Raw genomic sequence first — 20,567 nt, 5'->3', positions numbered from 1 at the left:
TTTCTGTCACCAAGACACAATCTTTAATGATGTTTTTATAAATGGGAGGTGTCCAATGACTGACAACTCTCACACATTCTACTTCCTCATCCTGCATGATTTAAACCCGTGCTCATCAATACAGGACATCATTGATAAGATAAGATGACCCTTTATTAGTCCCACAAGTGGGAAATTGACAAGGCTGACTTTACACTACTGACCAAGGCCCATGCGTAGTGCTGCGCTTAACACCAGTTGAAAAATAGTGCCCATAGTGTATAAATTGTGTTCCCTGGTTATCCAACCTGGCAAATAAAATAATAACAGCCAAGTGATGAATGATCATTTCGTTGCCCAAGGCATCCTTCTCAGACACCAGTATTATTAGTTTTAATAATGATGAGTTTTTTATCAGACTGCTCCAATGCAACATTGCTCTGGCAATAATGGCTATTTTATAGCTCGTGTTGACATAACAGCCCTGGAGCCTCTGGTCGGAGAGGCTCTGATGAGCCCTGATGGCGCCGCTGTGGCTCCCTGTTACAGCCATGCCTGGGACTGACTGATGATCCCGTGGCCGCCTGCGCAAATACGGAGCGACGGCAAGCAGCAGCCGAATGAAAAATGAACGCAGCTTCCAAAAGTAGTTTGGCATGCGTGGGAGCTTATTTTTCACCTCTGTACAATTAGTGGAGTTAAAATGTCACCGTCAGCAGCTTGTCAGGGTAGAGCGCTGTGCACGGCCTGTGTTGCTTGGCTTGTTTGCAGACCTTTGTCTGCCAACGTGCGGATCCAGTGCACTGGTCACATCTATCCTCATTAGTGAGGAAAAGTGGCGTGGATCGTGGCTCTGCACTTGGACTCAGGCATGAATGTCAAGCTTTCCCCATTAGGGAGGTTTTCTGGCCAGCTATTCGCCGGAGCTGTTTGTCTTCCCAGGAATTTAATGGCCCAAAAAATCGACATAGACGCAGGCGGCATAACGTTTTAATGTCATGTGCTTGAACCCCACAGAGAAGAGGAAAGCCAGCCTCTTGGACAACCTTAACAACACCAACGGGACGATCATCGGGGTGACGTGCTGCGTCGTCATCATCCTGCTGGTGGTGTCGGTGATCGTTCAGATCAAGCAGCCGCGGAAGAAGTACATCCTGCGACGGGAGGACTTCGACTCCACCATGTTCCAGGAGGTGTTCGAGCCTCCGCACTACGAACTGTGCACGCTGCGCAGCGCCCCTCCCCCGTCGGCCGACCTGGCGGACCTGGCCGAGGACTTCGAGAACTACCACAAGCTGCGGCGCGCGTCCTCCCGCTGCGTCCACGACCACCACTGCGGCTCGGGGCCGCAGCTCCCCAGCGCCAAGGGCAGCCGCAGCAACCTGAGCGGCCGAGAGGCCCCCGCCACCATCCTGGCCGAGCGGCCGCTCCTGCCCTCCACCAACCGCCGCAGCATCCTGGTGATGAAGCACAGCTACTCGCAGGAGGCCGCCGACGCCTGCGACCTGGACGATGACCTGGAGGAAGTGCCCACCACCAGCCACCGGTTGTCCAGACACGAGAAAGCGGTGCAGCGGTCAGTATCCATAGATTTCTGATGAAGAGCAAACGTTAGCCTAATAGTGGGGGAGCTCCTTGGCCAGACTTAGGTTTTCATTTCCTTTTTGCTATGCCATCTCTTTTTACACTCCCCTCTTCTTCTGTTCCTTTTTTAAATGACCCTTTCCATTTTTATTTATTTTTTTGTTTTGCTTCGATCTTTTCTTTCTCATTATTCTGAAATCAGTCTTAAGAAAAGTTTGGGTTATAGTGATGCCTGGAGGTTTTGACCTGAAGAAAGTCATGGCATAAAATATCCATTAATGAATATTTGCGTTGATGCACACCTGCAATCTGTACCATGAACGAAGATTGCTGTGCAGTTTAACAAAGACTTAGACCTCCTTTTTCAGAGTAGCATTTTTGACATAATTGTTTTGGCTTGGATATGATTCAAACACATACATTTCTACAGAAACTACATTTCTTTTTTACATGCTCTCCTATAGTTTACTCTGTTTCTGCACTTTGACTGATATGATATATGAGTATAAATAAGGTGTCTTGTTTGTGATTTATACACCTCAGTATTTTGCATGTACGTCTTTTCGTGAAGCACAGAAATGCATATATTGCCCTTATGCAAAGCGCCGTGATATTAAATTAGAAAGCCATGATATTCCAGGTTCTGCCTCATTGGGTCTCTAAGCAAACACGAGTCTGAGTACAACACAACTAGGGTCTAGAAGACAATCTCAAGGTAAGCTCATTCGAAAGAACAAAACCATCCTGTGTAGATGTTTGACAGCGTGAGTCAGTGTCTGCCATGTTCTTGTAACGTCCCCTTTTTTTCACCCATTGTCACTTAAGATGGTTCGAGCTTGTGTGACCATCTCGATGGTGTGCTCCTTCTCTTTCTTGTCATTGATTTTAAGTTAATTCATTGTGCGTTTATAAGCATGGATGATATAGTATTTTTTTTATTCATACGCATATATTTGAAGTATACAGTAAAATATTCATCTCTAAAAAGTGTTATATTTGCATGATAGATATGGTGTTAAACATGTGCATCACAAAACCAAGAAAACACTTTACATATTTGCTTTCCTGATTCTGAATCCACAAAAATGTATTATAATGTAATGTTCATGTGTGAATTCATATTGAATCACAATTCAATATATTTGCATTCGACTTACTGCGTGTGTGATATGAGGCTTGGTTAAATGTGACCTACAATCTACAGAAAACAAACCCACTGTTGTCTATAATCACAAAGAAACTTCAGTGTCTGAAGTGGAATCTCACCAGTTCCAGTTTTCATCCATTTGCTCATGCTCTTGTCCAAACTGATTCACAGGCTTCTTTAGATAATGTAATTGAACTGATTCATTTCAGTGTGCCAAAGAATTATTAATTGATCTGAGTAATGATCTGCTCAGCTCTGATTGGTTGGTTCCAGCAAGGCACCACAGTGGCTCATAAAATACATGAAATAATTTTGATTTTGGAATTATCAAAACAACAAAACCTGACCATGCTTACATAAAAAAAATTAAAGAGGTTTTGTGTGCATGCAGAAACGTCTGCTCTATTAACCAGATCAGGTTTTAAATTTAACAGGTACGGTAAGGTCCAGTTAAATTTGAACCTACTGTTCATTTTACTAAAAGAACATAGTTCTGTATGTAATCTGCATCTTTAAGTGCATGCTGTCCTATATATACATTATAAATGCTTTTGTATATTTGATAATCTTATTATGCCTCTAAGGTGCCTCAAATTTCAATTATTTTTAAGTCCTAATTCAAAAAACCTAATTAATACATTAAGTTTGAACCTAATTGAAACTTAATGTATTTTTACATACTTTTTACATTTTTTTGATAGCACCAAGCATTGTAGAGCTTATGTTTCACACATGAATTTCTGTTATCATATTGTGAAATGTGCTGTCTGTGTTGCGTTTGCTCATGTTCTACATTGTGTTGCGTTGTTTCCATTGTGTAGACGTCTTGAAAATAATGCAATCCTGGATCAGTACGAGCTACAATGACAAATGAAAATATGGACCGGAGACATACACCAGCATGATGACTTACGGACACTTTAGTGAGAAACCAGAAACAGTTCTACACATGTGTAGGAACCCCTGACCACGAAGGACATGGCTGCTCCTCAGAGTGCAAATAGAATGAAAATGACTTTTTTTTTTTTTATTGCTCGAATACTGTATATGAGAATTCATACCAGGTAAAATACACTATATCATTTTTATTGAATGATTCCAGTTTTTAAAATACATTCAAAAATTGAGTGCAAAATTTAACCTCTTATCATATAAATGCACTTTTATTCAGGTTTCAGTTGCAGGATTAAAAGTTATAGATGTGTTTTGATGGTTCACCCTATGACATTAAGCATGATGTTTATTCTTTTGCTTGTAGTTTTCTTGAAGAATTATTATATAACTAATCTTTGCAAGGTTGCAAAATTCTTATTTGAATAGAAGATTTTACAAATTATATTCCTTTTTCATTTAATATTTGAAATGATATGCTATGACTTGTGCATGGATTTTAGATTTCTCACTAATACATTGGCTTCCATATTTATGTACGCAGGCATAAAAGGATTAAACGTGAGTCTGTGTGTAATCACATGAGCTCAACACGGCCCTCCTCCTCATGTCATTAAATAGATTTGTGATATTATTGGTATAGGGAGCGGACCATCTGGTGGACAGTAGGAAGATGGATTTGCCTTCATTTTGTTTAGGTATAATGAACATGGATGGCAATTTTTAGTTCAGATGGTTTTATATGGAGCGTCCCTTATTAGAATGCCACTTTAGTAAGTTGCATGCAGAATATTAGTTCATGTTAAAGATAAACACATTATATGTTCTGTCGCAGATAGGTAGACATTGCTACATTTTAGTAGCATAGTACATTTGGAGAGAAGCAGTACATTTTTAAGTGAAATAAAATTTGTAAGAAAGTTAGATGCTAATCTTATAAATGATTATATTTTTTGCTATATCTATTGTATAGTGATCTAGGCTTTTTTGTTGTTTTCTTTGAGAAACTCTACAATTTATGAAAGGTTGCTGAAAGCAAATTGCTGACATCCAAAAGGTCTCAATATGCACGTCTTGTTGTAATATCAGGGGTAAACACTGAGGACTCCATTTCAAGTAAAACAGCAAAGCAAATGGAGTTGCCACAGCAGCCAAATGTGCCAGTTTTCCATCTCTGCGAACGTGTGCTTCAGTGCCCTGCTCAGAGGGTTATTTTTTTAGATGTAAAAACATTTTACAGTACCACCATTGAACTGAACATAATTTTTTAGCGCAAATGAATAAATGTCTCCTGGTTTAAGTGGACAAATAAAGCGTTGCATTTGGCATAGGTGGGACATTTGGCCTCAACGGAAATGTTTTTCCCTCGTCTGTTAACTCAATCTGTATAAAATTGAATATATGAATTATTACAGAAGCAGTTTCATTTATAAAGTGGCAAATGTCCTTATGTCCTATCCAAATTACACTGTGTCTGATATAAACATGAAAACATTTTAATACTAGGTATTTCCTGATGTTTTGTACATAGCATGGCCGCTTCTTTGATTTTGCTATGTGTATCTTTACTTTAAAGTGTGAATGTACACATTGTCTCTGTTTTGTTTTTGCTCTCTAATATGTTCCATTCTAAATGTGGTGTTCATCTTCATTTTACCTGCGGGGAAAGAGCCATGTGCACATTTATAAGCGACCTTTTTGTGTGCGTACATATGTGTAGATCATAAGAATACATGCATTTTCAATATGCCTTCTGACTAGTCTGACGTTGAATGAAAGCTGTTCATTTTCATTGTTGTTTAGCTGCTGCCAGTTACTAGCATTGCTTATTCTGTTTGACTTTAGGTCAAATAGACGTTTTTTTGTGGAAAATGTTTTAAGTAAATGCGAAATCATGCCCATTCCCCTGTGAACTGCAGCAATGCATATAAAAAGAGAGAACACACCCATAAACAGAGGGAACGGTCTACATGTTTAAGCCATAGTCAGGGTTCCTCGGCCTGCTCTGTAAATGACTTTTGTACCAAAAAGTTGCAGACGTTATGTTTTTATTCAAATAAATAAACGTCATAATTGCACATCACACCCAGCACCCACAACTTGTCCCGCCATTTTAAAGTTATGACACAGTTGCCCGCCGACATTGGCAGCGATTGTAAGGCGATGCTGAGAAAAGCAGTGAGACACGATGCAGCATTGTGTTTGTACCCATGCTGGGAAAGTCTCGCAGGTACGCTGTTTAACATCAATTGCGACAGCCTGTTCTACAAATGTCTGAAAACGAATTCATTTGATTGGGTAATTACCTCAGGCAAAAGTCTATGCAACAAAACCGGATCAGGAACAGGGCTGATTAAGGGCTAAACAAAATGCTATGAGTGGACCTAATAGTCTTTTTATTTTTCTACAGGCAGATACATCCTTTTCCCTGCATCTTGCCAAGTTTGACAGCTTATGGGCCTAACACTTAGCGCCCTTGTGCATCTTGCGAGAACTGTTGAGTGACTTGCGCTGGTATTGTGGTTCAGGGGTTTTTTTTTGTGTGTGTGTGTGTGTGTGTGTGTGTGTGTGTGTGTGTGTGTGTGTGTGTGTGAGCGCATTTGGGTATGTTCTTTGGTTGAAGATGTAAGGCACCTCCCATGTACTCCTGGAAAGAGTTATATTGGGACACTATTGAACAAGTTTTCAGACTCTGGACTGTAGTTGTGTGAAAAGAAGATGACAAAACCTTTAATGTACACGTGTTCATTGAGTAGAAACTGGTTGGCTTCTTTTGGGTTTGATTTTTTTTTTTAATGTCCAGTTCATTGTACAACTGCAGAGACTTTTGAACAGAGACAATATAATTTTTACCACCAACATCAGATTTTCTTCTGGAAATAACTCCAGCACAAGTAGCAGCATTTGAAAAGCCACCCTGTAAACTGATTTAATAGATGACTGGCGGTGTCCTACAAATGTCCAAAGAAAAGGACCCGGTTCTGTTTGTGGTGTCCTGCAGAAGGATCCACGGATCCTCACCAGGCGATTAACCGGCCGCACGTGAAACAGCAGCGGCTTCGCCGGTGTCTGCTCACCGAATGCGGACTGCCCCATAATGATAATGACGAGTAGCTTATCAACCACATCACTGAGGTGCTGTAGAGTACAAATGAACATTTTCCACCCGATGAAATTATGTGTATGACTCTGATTAATTTGCTGCGAAAAGAAGAAATATGTCGATTTGATCTTAATATGCTGGAAAGAATGTTTTCAATAAACTGAGACAAACATACAATGTGTCTTTTTTTTTTTTTTTTCTTTCTTTCAAGATTTATACTACAAACATTTTGTGTGCCTGAAATGATTCACATAACTCAAGTTTTATATGGAATTCACAAAACATCTGAAGAGGTTATCATAGTGAGAAACTATACTTTCACCTTGAGACATCCAGCTGTATTTTCTACTGCAGGACAGCTGGATATTTCACATCTCTCTACATAACAGAGAAATTGTGTGTAAAAACCCCATGCACACTGTCCAACAGATGCGCTGCAGTCTGAAATTGTACTTTTCTAAAGTACATATGCAGGTAGAGGAGTTCAATCTGTTTACCTGGTGTGTATGTGGTAAATAAAGGGAACAATCAGTGCATGCGCACAGTTATTGTTATCCAGTTAAAAAAGATCAATGTTTGTATAGAATATGATGCAGCGTTGCACCCTTAGTGTATTAACAAATTATTTTAAGCAATGTAATATGTCCACTATCAACATAAGCAAATATTGAAAGGGAAGTCCGTTTCCTTACCGGCTAGGCCAACCACTGCACAATTCATTGTGTCATTTGTCATTGTGAGACACAGCGCACGGTGCACACAACGAAATGTGTCTAATTCTTGAAAGGTGCCCGGGGAGCAGTGTGAGCGGACCTCAGTGGCACCTTGACAGTTCAGGATTCGAACCCGGAACTCTTCGGCTACCCACGAGGCCGCCACTGCCCCAAAATAAATGTGGGGAAATGCAGGGATTGGTAGATGGCTTAACTGGCATTACAATCCAAAAACATACCTTAAACTTCTATTTCATTAGAATTTCTATTATTATTTAAATGTGGTCAACAAATGTAGAAAATACAGTCTCTGTACACTGTATTTCTATATAGGTCTACGTGTAAATTCTATGTCTATATAACCTAATTCCACTTGACACTGAAGATTTAAAAAATTGTAAAGCTTCACTTCCAATTAGTGCTGCAACTATGAAACATTTTTGGAATTGAGTATTCTGTCAATTGTTTTCATCGATTAATCGAGTAATTGGATAAAATCATACTTTTGTGTTTTTAAACAGCTGGGGTGTTATGCAACATGAAAGTACTCTTAAAATTAGCAAGCAATTTGCTGTTATTCAAACATCTCCTAAGAAATGCAATAACTGTATGTTTGCAATAACTGTCACAAAAGAATTGATCTATCAAGTCGCAGCCCATGTAACAAGGGGGCAAAGGAAGCTGAAATATCACTTTAGAAAATATCTTTACCATATTAATATCTAATTGCAACCACTTTAACTCGATATAGGTAGAATTCTAGCATTCCAACTGTACTTTATGTACATTAGTATTATCTCTGTAGTCTTTGTGTGTGTTTGCTGATATTAACGGGGAAAAACTACACATCCCACAGTTCCTAGTGAATGACGTCATGGTGACGCAGAAGTAGGGGGCCATGAGGTGCCTGCGGAGAGTGGAGACGCTAGCGGACGGTGCGAGCGCCTCACCTTTACCTCCACTGACGTTTTATGGCTCAGTCCGGAGTTTTCTCTGAAAGTTAAGCGCAACTTTGATGCGTCGCCGCGACCTGAAGCTACTTTCGAGTGTCGCATAGTTGACAGCATGGTGTTTCTCACCGCGGTGCTTAAGTCCGCGCACCCCAGACTCCGGCTGGCGAGGTCACGCCTTCTTTTGCAAGCGTGCAAGGCGCAAAGCTGGATTTCTACTCCAATTCTACTGCGGCTGGCTGAGCGCTCGCCTTGCGTTTACCAGATCCCAAATGTGCCGTGCAGAGGGATCGTTCTGGACGGCCGACGGAGGAACGCAAGAGATCAGAGCGAGAAGGAAAGTGGGCAGGTGTCCATCTCGCGGAGCGACCGGTCCCTGCCTGGGGTCTCCGCCACGCAGAAAGGTAAAGTGGCACAAATCTGCGAATTTTCTGCGATGATCCCCTCCACTTCCTCCTCCTCTCTCACGGTCTCTCATTTGAACAGTTAAGCAGGCGGGCAGAGACTTCACCTATTTGATAGTTGTGCTGATTGGACTTGGAGTAACAGGTAATTTGTTTTACTGACCAGCCTGTGCACATGTAAAATCAAAACTTCTTTGAAGCAGAGTGAGACCTAAACTATTCTTGTGCCCCTTTTTTTTTTTTTTTTTTAGGTGGGCTCCTTTATGTTGTGTTCCAAGAGCTTTTTTCATCGTCCAGCCCGAGCAAAATCTATGGCAAAGCTTTTGACAAATGCAAGTCACATCCAGAGGTTGGTGACTGTCCCAAGGCCTTATTGTACCATGTGACCATAATTAAACGTTCATCTGTGCATTTATTCGATATTTCTGCCATTTAGCAGAAGTGAAAGTGAAGTAATTGTGAAAAACTGCAGCACAGCACACGGTGACACAACGAAAAGTGTCCTCTGCTTTTAACCATCACCATCGGTGAGCTGTGGGCAGCCATGACAGGCGCCTGGGGAGCAGTGTGTGGGGCACCTTGGTGGACCGGGATTCGAACCAGCAACCTTCTGATTACTGGGCCGCTTCCTTAACCACTAGGCCACCGGATGCCCTTATCCAGAGTGACCTACCATCAGTAGTTGCAGGGAAGCAGGTTTGATTGATCTTTGTGACACTACAGGTTATTGGTGCTTTTGGAGAGCCCATCAAAGGTTACGGTGAGACTACTCGTCGAGGTAGAAGGCAGCATGTTGGGTAAGGACATAATATATTTGATCTTTTTTTTTTTTTTTATTACCCATAACTGTTCATTAAGAAATAACCCAGTGACTGTCATTTCCTGGCTAGTCATGTGGAATACTTGAAAGATGGGGTGAAGCACATGAGGCTCAAGTTTTACATCGCGGGATCAGAACCAGGGCTACAAGGGACGGTTCATGCTGAATCCAAAGAGGTGATTAGTTAGTTATTCCAGCATGCATCTTTCAGCGCTCTGTCTGCAAACTGCAGTTCACACAGCTTCACAAGCTGAAAAAACACTTTTCAGAATCACAGAAGGACCGATAATGCAGGCTTGACGTTGCCTTTTTAGTCCATAGATAAACCTTAATAATTCTGTCTAAAAAGCATAGAATTTATTCAGGCATTAATTCGCATTTCTGATCATTTGTTGAATGCGGTTAGCAGAGCTTGTTAAATCTGTAACATGATGAATTTTCTGTTTTCTGTTTTGCAGAACCCGGAGACTGGAAAATATGAGTTCCGGTATATTTTCGTCGACATAGACACTTATCCAAAGAGGACTATAATTGTTGAAGACAACAGATAAGGCTGTTTCTGCAAAAAGGCTGTCACACACATTTTATTCCTAACTCACTATGACTGTAGAAAACGTTTAAAACATATACAGCGTATGGCAGAGCTGTAATGTTTTCAGTGGTTTGGACTGAATATGTGCCGATATGACTGGACTATATGGATGGATATTCTGTTGACTGTGTTACTGATCAGTATATGAAGTCTGTAATGTTTTATCAGCTGATGACCAGTGCAAAAGAAATGACATCGCGATTTTATCCAGCACTGTAGGTTCTTCGCTTGGAATTTACAAGTGCGTCATGCCTCTATGGACATTGACATAGAATATGCCTGTACAGATGTTTTATATTGTTTTGGGGTTCTTGGCATCTCTCACAAATTAGTTATCAAAATGAAGGCAGCAATGAGTGGTCTTTAAAGACCAGTCAGCACAGAATTCCTCACTAACTTCTCATGAACAAAAGTCACATTTGACTTACTGTAGTAAAAATTCATTTGGTGATGAAATGTAATAATATGCAAAGATTAGTTGGGAATATCTGAAGTGTCAAATGGGTGAAGTGTGTTGTGATAAAGAAAAAATAAATGGTTTCTACAGTGTACATTTTGTGCAAGAAATATTTCCCAATGTGCTGTATTAAAGTGAAGTAATTGTCACATGTGATGCACAGCAGCACAGCACACGGTGCACACAGTGAAATTTGTCGTCTGCATTTAACCCATCACCCTGAGTGAGCAGTGGGCAGCCATGACAGGCGCCCGGGGAGCAGTGTGTGGGGACGCTGCTTTGACGGATCGGGTTTTGGCCAGTAGGTATATTTGTATTTTATATAATTAAATTGTAACAAATGGCTTCTAGGATAAGGCAACGCTTAAAGAGGAAGAAGACGGGCTTGTTACGGTTTGGCTCAGTACACAAAATAAATATTCTTTTTTTTTTGTAACAAACGCAAATTGCTGTTTTCTCCGTTCGCCACAAGAGAGAGACATTAATCCACGAATCGTGAACCAACATGGTCTAAATCACTGGTTATTTACATAAATGTATTTATTTATAATAAACAGCCTGATTAAATATTACTTGTATAAATATGTAAAATAACACCGGCATAACTGATATAACACAGTTTTCCTGTCATTCAGTGTTTGTTTTGAGTTCCGCTTTTCTGAAAGCTCTATGTTGTTAAGTTTCTCGACTTATTTTTCTGAATGTATTTTTTTTCCAAGTTCCGATATAAACTGAGCCGTTTGAAGTCCTGTAAAAAAAAAATAAAATAAAATTTGTTCTGACTGGAGCAGAACGAGGAAGCGAGCGAAGAGAAAGTGGAAGAAAGTGGGTTTCTGTTTTTTTTCGCCGCTGTGGGCAGTGTCGTGGGTCTCGGTCCCCGACCCGAGGCTTCCCTCCAGTCTTCACGGCGAACGAGCGGACGCCCGCCGCGGCCGACTTGTCCCGGCTCCCTCGGAAGAAGAGCTTCGCTTCGGTCCTTCGCTTTAATAGACCGAGCTTGTGTTCGCTGGCGAGCGGTCGGACGTTAGCGGGTTAGCCGTGCTTCGCGAAAACAATACGGACCAAAGGGTCCGTGGCCGCCGCCGGGTGAGTCTGCAAGCGGCTGCTCGGCGACTCGTCGTTCTGTCTGAAAGCACCGCCGGCAGCGGCGTGTGCCGCGTTTCAGCCCCGGCGGAGTGAAAAGAAGCCCTCAAAGTTGCGAAAACTTCGCTGGAAACCGGGCAGGGCGCTTCGGTAATGCTAGCCGGCTAACTAGCGAGCTAAGCTAATTAGCCGATGAGTTGGGTTGTCTTTTTTGGATGGCGACCAGGCGTCGTCTGAAGGGCCGTGTTACATTTATTTTTCCATTCCCCCCTCCTACTCCTTGTTAAATTGCGTGAATAAAAGCGGCGCTGTTGAAAGGTCGGGTGTTTTGTCCAGCTGCTCGTCTGTACAGCTAACAGCGATAGCTGGTGAAGGTAGTCCGCATCTACTGGACCCCCACTTTTTTTTTTATTATTATTATTATTTTAGTTTTTTACTCTTTATCAGAAAACGAACGTTTTTATTAGTCCGAGCGGGAAGTGGGGAGCAGTTTACTTGCGTCCAAAAAAAAAAAAAAGAAAAAACCCTAATGACCCGCGCTGCTTTTACTCTCCAGATGTAGCCCGAGCCATGAACCCAAGTTTCATAACGTAAGCCAGCGCCGAGCAGTCATGGAGCTGTACTGGTACATGTAAGTAGCCTCCCGATCAGATCTGCTGCTGGTGAGGGTTCCACCACCTGAGACCCCTTTTTTTTTTTTTTTTTTCTTGCTTCGCTTGCTTTGCAGAGTGGTCATCATATTCATCATCATTAAGATTTTCTTCTACGTTTGCTGGTACCGGTCCCGGCAGAGGCAGCTGGCCGCCTACCTGAGCAACCCTCGCAACACCCAGATCGTCATTGTGGGGGGCAGAGCGTACCTGCACCAGATGTGCGAGAGGCAGAACGTGAGTGACCTGGCGGCTGCGGTCTCTCCGGGGGTCTGTGCAAACAGAGGAATTTTTCAACTGGTGACATTTTCTTACTCGACTTATCGTTGTGGCGTTCAGTCACGTGAGCAGCATTCCACTCGGATGGGTCGTTCGTAGCTTTAGCGTGAATGTCATTCTGTCGCTCCGGCTCCATCGCATGCATTCTTTCACATGCTTGTTAAATCTTTATCTCTACGTGTTTGCTGTACAGTGGGACCGTGTTTTATCGCATGCAGCCCCGGTGGCAGGAAATGACCAGTCTGGGGTTCTTACCCATAACCAGTTATGCAACTACAGATATGTTCCTTTATTTTATGTGCACTGGCATACGGCTCAGTTATTATGCATCTTGGGAACAATTTAAGTCGCACATCAGCCGTAAACCGGGGTTTTATTTTATATGTGCCTTAATAGTTCCTGTTGGCCGGTTGCTCCTCACCCGTTGCCTTCATGTGCGAGATGACGGTGGGTGTTCTTGATCCACAGACATCGATCTGGCCCAGCTGGTATGGCGTCCAGGATGACGGCTCCGTGGGCGAGCCCTCTGCCACCCTCCCGCCGGCCCCCTCCCTCACACACCTGGACATGCCTCCTCCGTATGAGGCGGTTTCTGGGGGTAAGGGACCTTTTAAATGTTAAGTGTTAGTCACTTATTGCAGTCTGTTACCTTTATTTATTTTATTTTTATATATGTGTGTGTGTGTGTGTATTAGGCACTTTACTTAGGCCTTTTTATCGCTTTCAATTTGATGTTATAAGACATTGTGATGCTAATGATTAAACTAGTTTTGGTGAGGGGGAGGACTGTGTCTGCCTGAGCATCTTAATAACCTGCATACAAACAGCTCCAGGAGACCCGGGGCTATGACTCTGGTTAATGAGAAGCGACAGGCAGCGTCCACCTACAGCCTCTCAGAGCTTTAATGGCAGCTGCCGACTTTCCAGTCACTCTGACGTCATACCCCCAGGGGAAGCCCCACCTTCCTGTTGAGTCTAAGGTGGAATCCTAACAACAGGATGTGGTTGTTGTGATATGAATTCTGTCGTAAGTGCTTGAAGGTCAGATGGAAGTCCGCTATTTTGATTCCTCACTGTTATCCTCTTGGTATGCAGTTGCGGCTCTTGTTTCGAAACTCATTTCTGATTCATAATTCCGATTTATGTTTAGAAACCCGTTTCCTGTTCTGTGGGGGAGGGTAGAGTTTTATCTTCTGATATGACTGGGCAGAACCCGGCTGCTGTGTCACGTTTCCCTCGCTGAGCGCACTTCCTGTGTGTTGGTGAATTAGTAGTCAAGTTCTCTCACCTGACTCACCTGACACTTCCTCTTTACAGCGAGCGACCTGAAGCCGCCGCCGTACAGTGAGTACGCCCAGCCTGACGCCGTGGACGGGGCCCCGACCATCGCCGTCGCAGACAGCACTGATTCCAGCAGCCTCAGCGAGGCTCCGCCCCCTTACACGCCGTCCGTCACCTCGCCAGCCAATCAGCTGCCGGAGAGCAGCTTCCACAGCCAGCCAGGGCCTGAACAGAGATTCTGCTAGACCTGCTCAGTGCCTCCCAGCTTTTTCTTTTCCCCCTTTATTCGTTTTTTATATATATATATATATATGTTAATAGAGATCAGCTCTAATACATGCGTACATAAGAGCTGCGCAGAGACACTTGCTGAGCTAGTGACCCTTACGAAAAAGGCTCAGACCCATGCTGTGTTCAGTGCAATATGTCACATTCAGTATGTCAATCATCTCTAGTCGCTGGTTTGTGTAGCACTGGTATATCTGGTATACTGGGGAGAATTCTGGACGCTCACGTACGCCGTGCTGCTGTCCGTTAAAGTGAGACCGTGGATGCCGTTCTGAGCACCGCCTCCGGTGCGTCCAACCCCAGTCCCGGACTGGCCAACGCCATTGTTGGGCTGAGATGTTTGGGCCTGCTGCACTCTGGGATTGTGTTAAACACGCCTGGTTTAAATTGTGCCAAGTTCACCCAAGCCTTATCGTTACTCAGAACAGCGCTGCTGTTTTTTTTTTTATCTTTTGTTTGTTCAGTTTTTTTTTTTTTTTTATTTTAAATTTTTCCGTTCACACCAGCCTAAAAGTCAGCGATGGCCCAGCGATGTATGCTAACACGTATCAAAATGTAAATAAATTAGATGTAAAGAGAGCGCTTGTATATTGTATTGTAAATGTGCAGTTACTGGAAGCACAAATAGGGCCCAGAAGTACGTGTAAGAGCACTTAGGTCTTCTGTCCAGCATTTCCTGTGTCTGAGCTATTTCTGATGGGGGAACACATCAGAATTTACCTTGGTGGAAAATGGCCGCCGCTATTACCATGTTGTCCACGATTTATAACTTATGCAGCGTCGTCCATCAGGAACAGCATTTTTATCATTGTCATATTCATTTCGCAGCATTTTTTGGAAAACGCATGAGATGCTTGCTTCAGCGTGTATGTTTTTTTTCTAGGGTATGGTAATGGGATCAATACTCAGTTTTTTTTTTTTTTTTTTTTTTTTTTTTTCTTTTTTTTTTTCTTCCCTCGTTGCTTTGACAAATGTTGGTGTCTAACACCTGTCCAGAGATTTTTATATATATGTATATATACTGCATAAGCTTTCATATTTAACCTCGGTGAATTTATGGGCCCCTTCTGAATAAACTCTGTAGACATTTTCACTCTTACGCAGATTTGCCTTTAAACTCTACCCATGTCACACATACGAAACACACGCAAAATGCTTTGGTCAAAACGTGAACCAAAACATTTCTTGTCCGTCGCATTTGTGAATCATTATGTTGAAAGTGACTGATTCTCGTGTCTCTTTAAGTGTTGCGCTTTTGTGCCTATTGTGAATCAAACCTTTTGGTCTCGGAGGTCTGTTTTGAACCTTCAGATTTGTGCAGGGAACTCTTTTATTGATAATGCTGCACTAGTGCGCCACGGTTTGTGTTGCTGAGTGATGTGAAAATGTTCATCCTGGAATAACGTAATGTGGGTAACTTTTAATTAAATTACTTTGTTTGTAAGACTGTTAGCGTGTATGACTCTGCTGATCAGAAACGTGATCACAATGTGGGAAACTGCCGATTCCTGTTAAACTTGTTTTTATGATTAATATTTTATTATTTGCACTGGTACATGCATTTGTAATGTCAAGAATAGACAACAGAAAGGCTCTTCTTTATTGGAAGCATCATCGGCATCATCTCAGTAAACCCCAACCAGTTCAAAATGCCTCTGCAAGGACTGGGTCGTAAAAGTTCTAACACACCACGCCTCACTGCATTGGCTACTGGTAAAATTTGTATTAACGTACAAAGCTCAACAAAGCCTGATCGCCTAAGTGACTTGTTAACAGAGTACTGCCCTACACGAGAATCACGCCCACAAGACTCTTACTAGTACTGAGAATGAACAAACTCTCAGCAGGTGGACGAGCTTTCTGCTACTGAGCTCCCCTGCTAATGTTTGCAACTCAGATACGGTGTTAATATTTAAGTCCAGGCTAAAGACACATCAAGTCAAAGTCAGCTTTATTGTCAATTCTGCCACATGTACAGGACATACAGAGAATTGAAATTGCGTTACTCTCAGACCCATGGTGCTTACAAGTAACATTAAATACAAAGGTGTAAATAAAATTTTAACACAATATACTAGTAAGGGCACATCTTCCTAGCCAAGCATTCCATAACGGTTAAGGTGAAGCGAATGTCATTGTGAAACACTGCGGCACAGCACACGGTGCACGCAACGAAATGTGTCCTCTTAGTGAGCAGTTGACGGCCATTAAAGGCGCCACGGGAGCAGTGCGTGGGGACGGTGCTTTTTCTCAGTGGCCGATTACAGGTCAGTTTCCTCACCCACTAGGCCACCCACTTACCCTATGGAGGGATGATTCAATTTAAGCCCTGTGATATCATACATTTTAAATATTTTAATCATGGCAACATGTGAGGGTAACATTATTTATGATTTTCAAAAATCATTAAATTTCAACAAAAAGAAAGTTCCTAGAGCCATCGTTCTCATACTGTTGTGCTCTACCTCCCTCTAGTGGTAGACTAGGAGTTTACACTTGTGTGTAATATTCACAACTGCTGTGTGTTCACATACAGTGTTGTTTTTATTGTCAATATCCTCACTTTTTGTGTGCTTAATTGTATTATGGATGGGAGTCAATAATAAATAATATTAATATTTGGAATGCATTTGTTTAAAATACCAAAGTTGTGTAGTAAGCATTATTGTACTATATAAAATCCCAATAACACACCCAAACGCTGTATAATCCTATATATATATGCAGCTCAGCTGTGGAGAGGGTCAGCAGCTTCAGGCTCCTTGCGGTCACCCTCAGTGCCAACCTCAAGTCCTCAGAACACACAGCTGTGGTCACCAAAGACGCCTACCAACGACTACGCTTCCTCAGACGTCTAAAGGAGGCTGGAATATCCACCTCTGTCCTCACCAGCTTTTACAGGTGTGCTGTGGAGTCCATCCTCATGCGTCCTGGTATGGCAGTTGCACTGCTCAGGACAAGAAAGCTCTGAGGGCGGTGAAAACAGCTCAGCGGATCACAGGCACACCACTCCCAGCAATAACGGGGAAAAATTAAGAGCATCCTAAAAGACCCCAACCACCCTGCACTGTCACTTTTACATTCCTGCCATCAGGCAAGGGACTCAGGACAATCCACACACACAGTAACTGTGGTTCTCTTCAGTACTTGCCACCAGGGGGCGGTAATGGACCACTTTTACACCCACATCTTTGTCTCAGTACTGTACCAACCTCCAGGAAAACAAAAGATGTCGAGACGGTGTTTACTTTACGCCACTGCGCCCATATGGTCAGCAGCAGAGTTCTGATGAACATTTGCATTTTCCGGCTGAAAGTACTACTTGACTACTCTCCCTTTCACTTCCCATTTACTCATCGCACTCTGCTTGCCTGCCCACCTCGCTGTGTGGGTGAGCTGCAGGATGTTAACCTCCAGATGGGCTGAGACGAGTGGGAGGCCCCCGGAATGTTCCTTATCTTAAACACTGCCAAGCATGCAATCATATTCTTCATAGAACAACTTGAAGCAGTGCCATTTCTTCCCTCTTTTGGCGAGACTTGGTTCACATTTGAATTTGGTCATTTTAAAGTCGGCTCTATGAAGTTGATTTGGCGCCGCGCTCCTGATTTCAGAAAGCTCTGTGATGCATTTTGGCAAGGCGCTGTAACACAGATCATTAAAACAGCAGCATTTACGGCCTTTTTATTCTTCCTTTTCCTTTAGATTTTCTGGAGATGTGTGTGAGTAACTACTGTTATTATCCCATAGTGACGGCAGACTGAAGCCCTGCTGATTGATTTACTTTTCTGCATTAATAACTTTGCTATCTGCAATCCAGTGTTCGCACAGTAAAATCATATTAGTCAAAATAATAATCGTACGACCACATCGTAAGGAAGATGGATTTAGGATAGGTCTCCATTAGTCTGGACATAGTTCCAAGTCGAAATAATTGGCATAAAAAAAGCAACAAGTCTTTCAATTCCACCACATGATTGTGTTAAATGATCCATTCGGTCTTCCTGTGTTTCAGTCAACTTTAAATTCGAGCTGTTTGAAATATTCTCCTTTTCCTGGCAGCCTGCGAACTCTGCTCACACTTGTGAAAAAGTGTGAAAAGCAGCCTATTGTTGAGCTAGTTCGTTCATACCCGCTGCGCAGCCTCCTGCGACCTCGGACTCAGACAAACTCGGTGACCTTGACTGAAAGTGGATTTAGCTGTCAAAGGTCATTTAAACACACGCACTTTGGCATTTCCGAAAAGGTCTGGGAGTTTATGATTTTTAACGCCCAAAGTGCTGTCTCTGATCCGCTCTGAAGCACATTCCAGTGTCAGGCGAGGGGGGATAAGGTGACACCTTTTAGTCAGGTGATGGCATTTCAGGCGTGTACATGCCAGAAAATGCCTCAAGACATTTCAAAGGACAATAACGTAACGTAACGTAGCCAGAATCCGTTTGGTACATTATTCACACTACATAATAACTCTGGTAGCTGCAGGCTTTTTGTTTCATTTATCATCAGAAATAAAGGCACGTGAAGAAGAATGTGCTGCAGTTCATCATCTCTTACGTGCAGCTCGTTTCTTTGCCATCATTTCTGAGAACCCACAAAAAAAAATACATAAACCGTGAAAACACCGTTATTTTTTCCTCTGTCTGATACCACAGTGCCCATCATGGGACCTTCTTTATCTTCACTCTGACTTGCCAAACCCAGCCGATGCATGTCTAATACAGTCCGCCCTCACATTCTAACATAAAAAAAAACGTAAAGGGTAAAGTGTTTCCGCCGCTTTGTTCCTGATGATCACAGCGCACAGCACAGCGTTTCTTACATGCAGGATTTTGATCCCAACCCGCTCTCCACCGCGGCAGGTCGGCCCTGCTCGACGTGTTAATCGCATTCTTTAAATCTGTCATTTCCTTCTCCCTCACACACACACACACACACACACACACACACACACAGTGTCATTAAGCAGGTGACGCCGCCTCTCGTAATCTCTGATCTCAGGAACTGATGGGTATCAGTTGTTCCTTAGCATGTGGATTAGAGGCTCAACAGAAGAGTTTTCCTCACCAGAGGAGACCGTTTAAAACGCGTTGGCCGCCTGAGGAGAACAGAGACGGTCTTTTTCAGAGGACGGCCCTTGTCTGGCAACTCGGTAGCTTGGTTTCGATGATGACATGATGACAATTTCATACATGCATCATATACGCACCATGTGCTAAATTTGAATGAGATAAGCAAATGCGTTTACATTTAGATTTACAGCATTTACCAGACGCCCTTATCCAGAGCGACTTACAATCAGTAGTTACAGGGACAGTCCCCCCCCAGGAGACACTTAGGGTTAAGTGTCTTGCTCAGGGACACAATGGTGGTAAATTGGATTTGAACCTGGATTTGACTTTGTGGTCTTCTGGTTCATAGGCGAGTGTGTTACGCACTAGGCTACTACCACCAAATATGTAGAGAATGTTCAAGGGCACCCACCTATGAACCAGAATGCTACAAAGTCCCAGGTTCAAATCCCTGAGCAAGACACTTAACTCGGAGTGTCTCCAGGGGGGGACTGTCCCTGTAACTACTGATTGTAAGTAATAAAATTCCCTAAATGTGAATACATAAATGTGTTCAAAGTAAAATAACAACTACATGTGTAATTACGTAAGTAGGCCTAAAGTTTTATACTTGATATTATTATTTTCATACTGCAACCTGCGGTTGGTAGTTTTTTTCTTTGCAAATTAAACAATTTCCAGATGGAGATGCTTCAGGGTTTGGAGTCACACTTTTTGCTTTAATTTGAATCCATAAAAAAGGAAACAACAGGAGATGTTTTTTAACCAGCCAGCACAAAGAGACGTGGCTGTCGAGGAACACAAGAGACTGAACATCTGAACTGTCAGTGTGTATCTGTCTGTAAATATGATTTATGAAGTTTATGAAGTTGAAATATTATATTATATTATAATATAATTCACTATCCATTACTGCTGAATCCAGAACTGCATGGTGGCTGTTGGCTGTGACACAGTTGAGGGCAGCAGAAAATTCTTTGAGGAGGTTGTCGTGAAGGTCACCTGATTCATCTTCCTGAATGTGGAGGATGGCATCAACCAGGCAGGTGACTGGACATGAGCCAGGTGCTGCTGCAGATGTCAGACGTCGGGGCAGCGCTCATTTATTTCTTTTTTGACTGTGTGGCGTTGAATGCGAGATGATCTGATGGATCGGTGAGCGCCGCTCCATCATGTGCTCCACCATCAGGACCATCAGACCAGAGCACACTGCACACATGTCAGTGAACAGTATTATTTAAATGACAAGACCGCTTCTTACTTTTTTGTTACCTCCA

At 42.6% G+C, this 20,567-nt stretch overlaps 2 protein-coding genes across 4 annotated transcripts in view; both read left to right on the top strand.

Annotated features, from left to right (window-relative positions):
* The window catches only part of neto1l (neuropilin (NRP) and tolloid (TLL)-like 1, like), a 75,001-nt gene extending 68,138 nt beyond the window's left edge, over positions 1-6,863 (top strand). Inside the window, exons 9-11 of one of the 3 annotated variants that reach the window (XM_028970401.1) lie at positions 997-1,555; positions 2,204-2,278; positions 6,012-6,863. In XM_028970401.1, the coding sequence (XP_028826234.1) occupies positions 997-1,555; positions 2,204-2,264 (620 nt within the window). In that variant the 3' untranslated portion in view covers positions 2,265-2,278; positions 6,012-6,863. Of the gene's footprint in view, positions 1-996; positions 1,556-2,203; positions 2,279-3,531 lie in introns of all 3 variants that reach the window. The other 2 variants (XM_028970400.1, XM_028970402.1) reach the window with 2 other exon arrangements.
* A 1,439-nt stretch (positions 6,864-8,302) lies between these two features.
* timm21 (translocase of inner mitochondrial membrane 21) lies at positions 8,303-10,734 on the top strand. Its single transcript, XM_028969981.1, has 6 exons — positions 8,303-8,771; positions 8,854-8,916; positions 9,023-9,120; positions 9,495-9,568; positions 9,662-9,767; positions 10,050-10,734. Exons 1-6 carry the CDS (start codon positions 8,483-8,485, stop codon positions 10,140-10,142), a joined length of 723 nt encoding a protein of 240 aa, XP_028825814.1. The 5' UTR covers positions 8,303-8,482; the 3' UTR covers positions 10,143-10,734.
* Positions 10,735-20,567: the final 9,833 nt, after the last annotated feature.

Source organism: Denticeps clupeoides, chromosome 2 (genome assembly GCF_900700375.1).
Source record: "Denticeps clupeoides chromosome 2, fDenClu1.1, whole genome shotgun sequence".
Taxonomy (NCBI): domain Eukaryota; kingdom Metazoa; phylum Chordata; class Actinopteri; order Clupeiformes; family Denticipitidae; genus Denticeps; species Denticeps clupeoides.
Note: the sequence above shows the minus strand (reverse complement) of the source record. Positions and strands in the feature narration are given on the sequence as shown.

Bases quoted from the DNA above. Each gene is read 5' to 3' on its own strand.
- timm21 (XM_028969981.1), top strand. From the start codon at position 8,483: ATGGTGTTTCTCACCGCGGTGCTTAAGTCCGCGCACCCCAGACTCCGG. The intron at 8,917-9,022 runs GTAATTTGTTTT...TTTTTTTTTTAG, and splicing joins GATTGGACTTGGAGTAACAG to GTGGGCTCCTTTATGTTGTG. The intron at 9,768-10,049 runs GTGATTAGTTAG...TCTGTTTTGCAG, and splicing joins TTCATGCTGAATCCAAAGAG to AACCCGGAGACTGGAAAATA.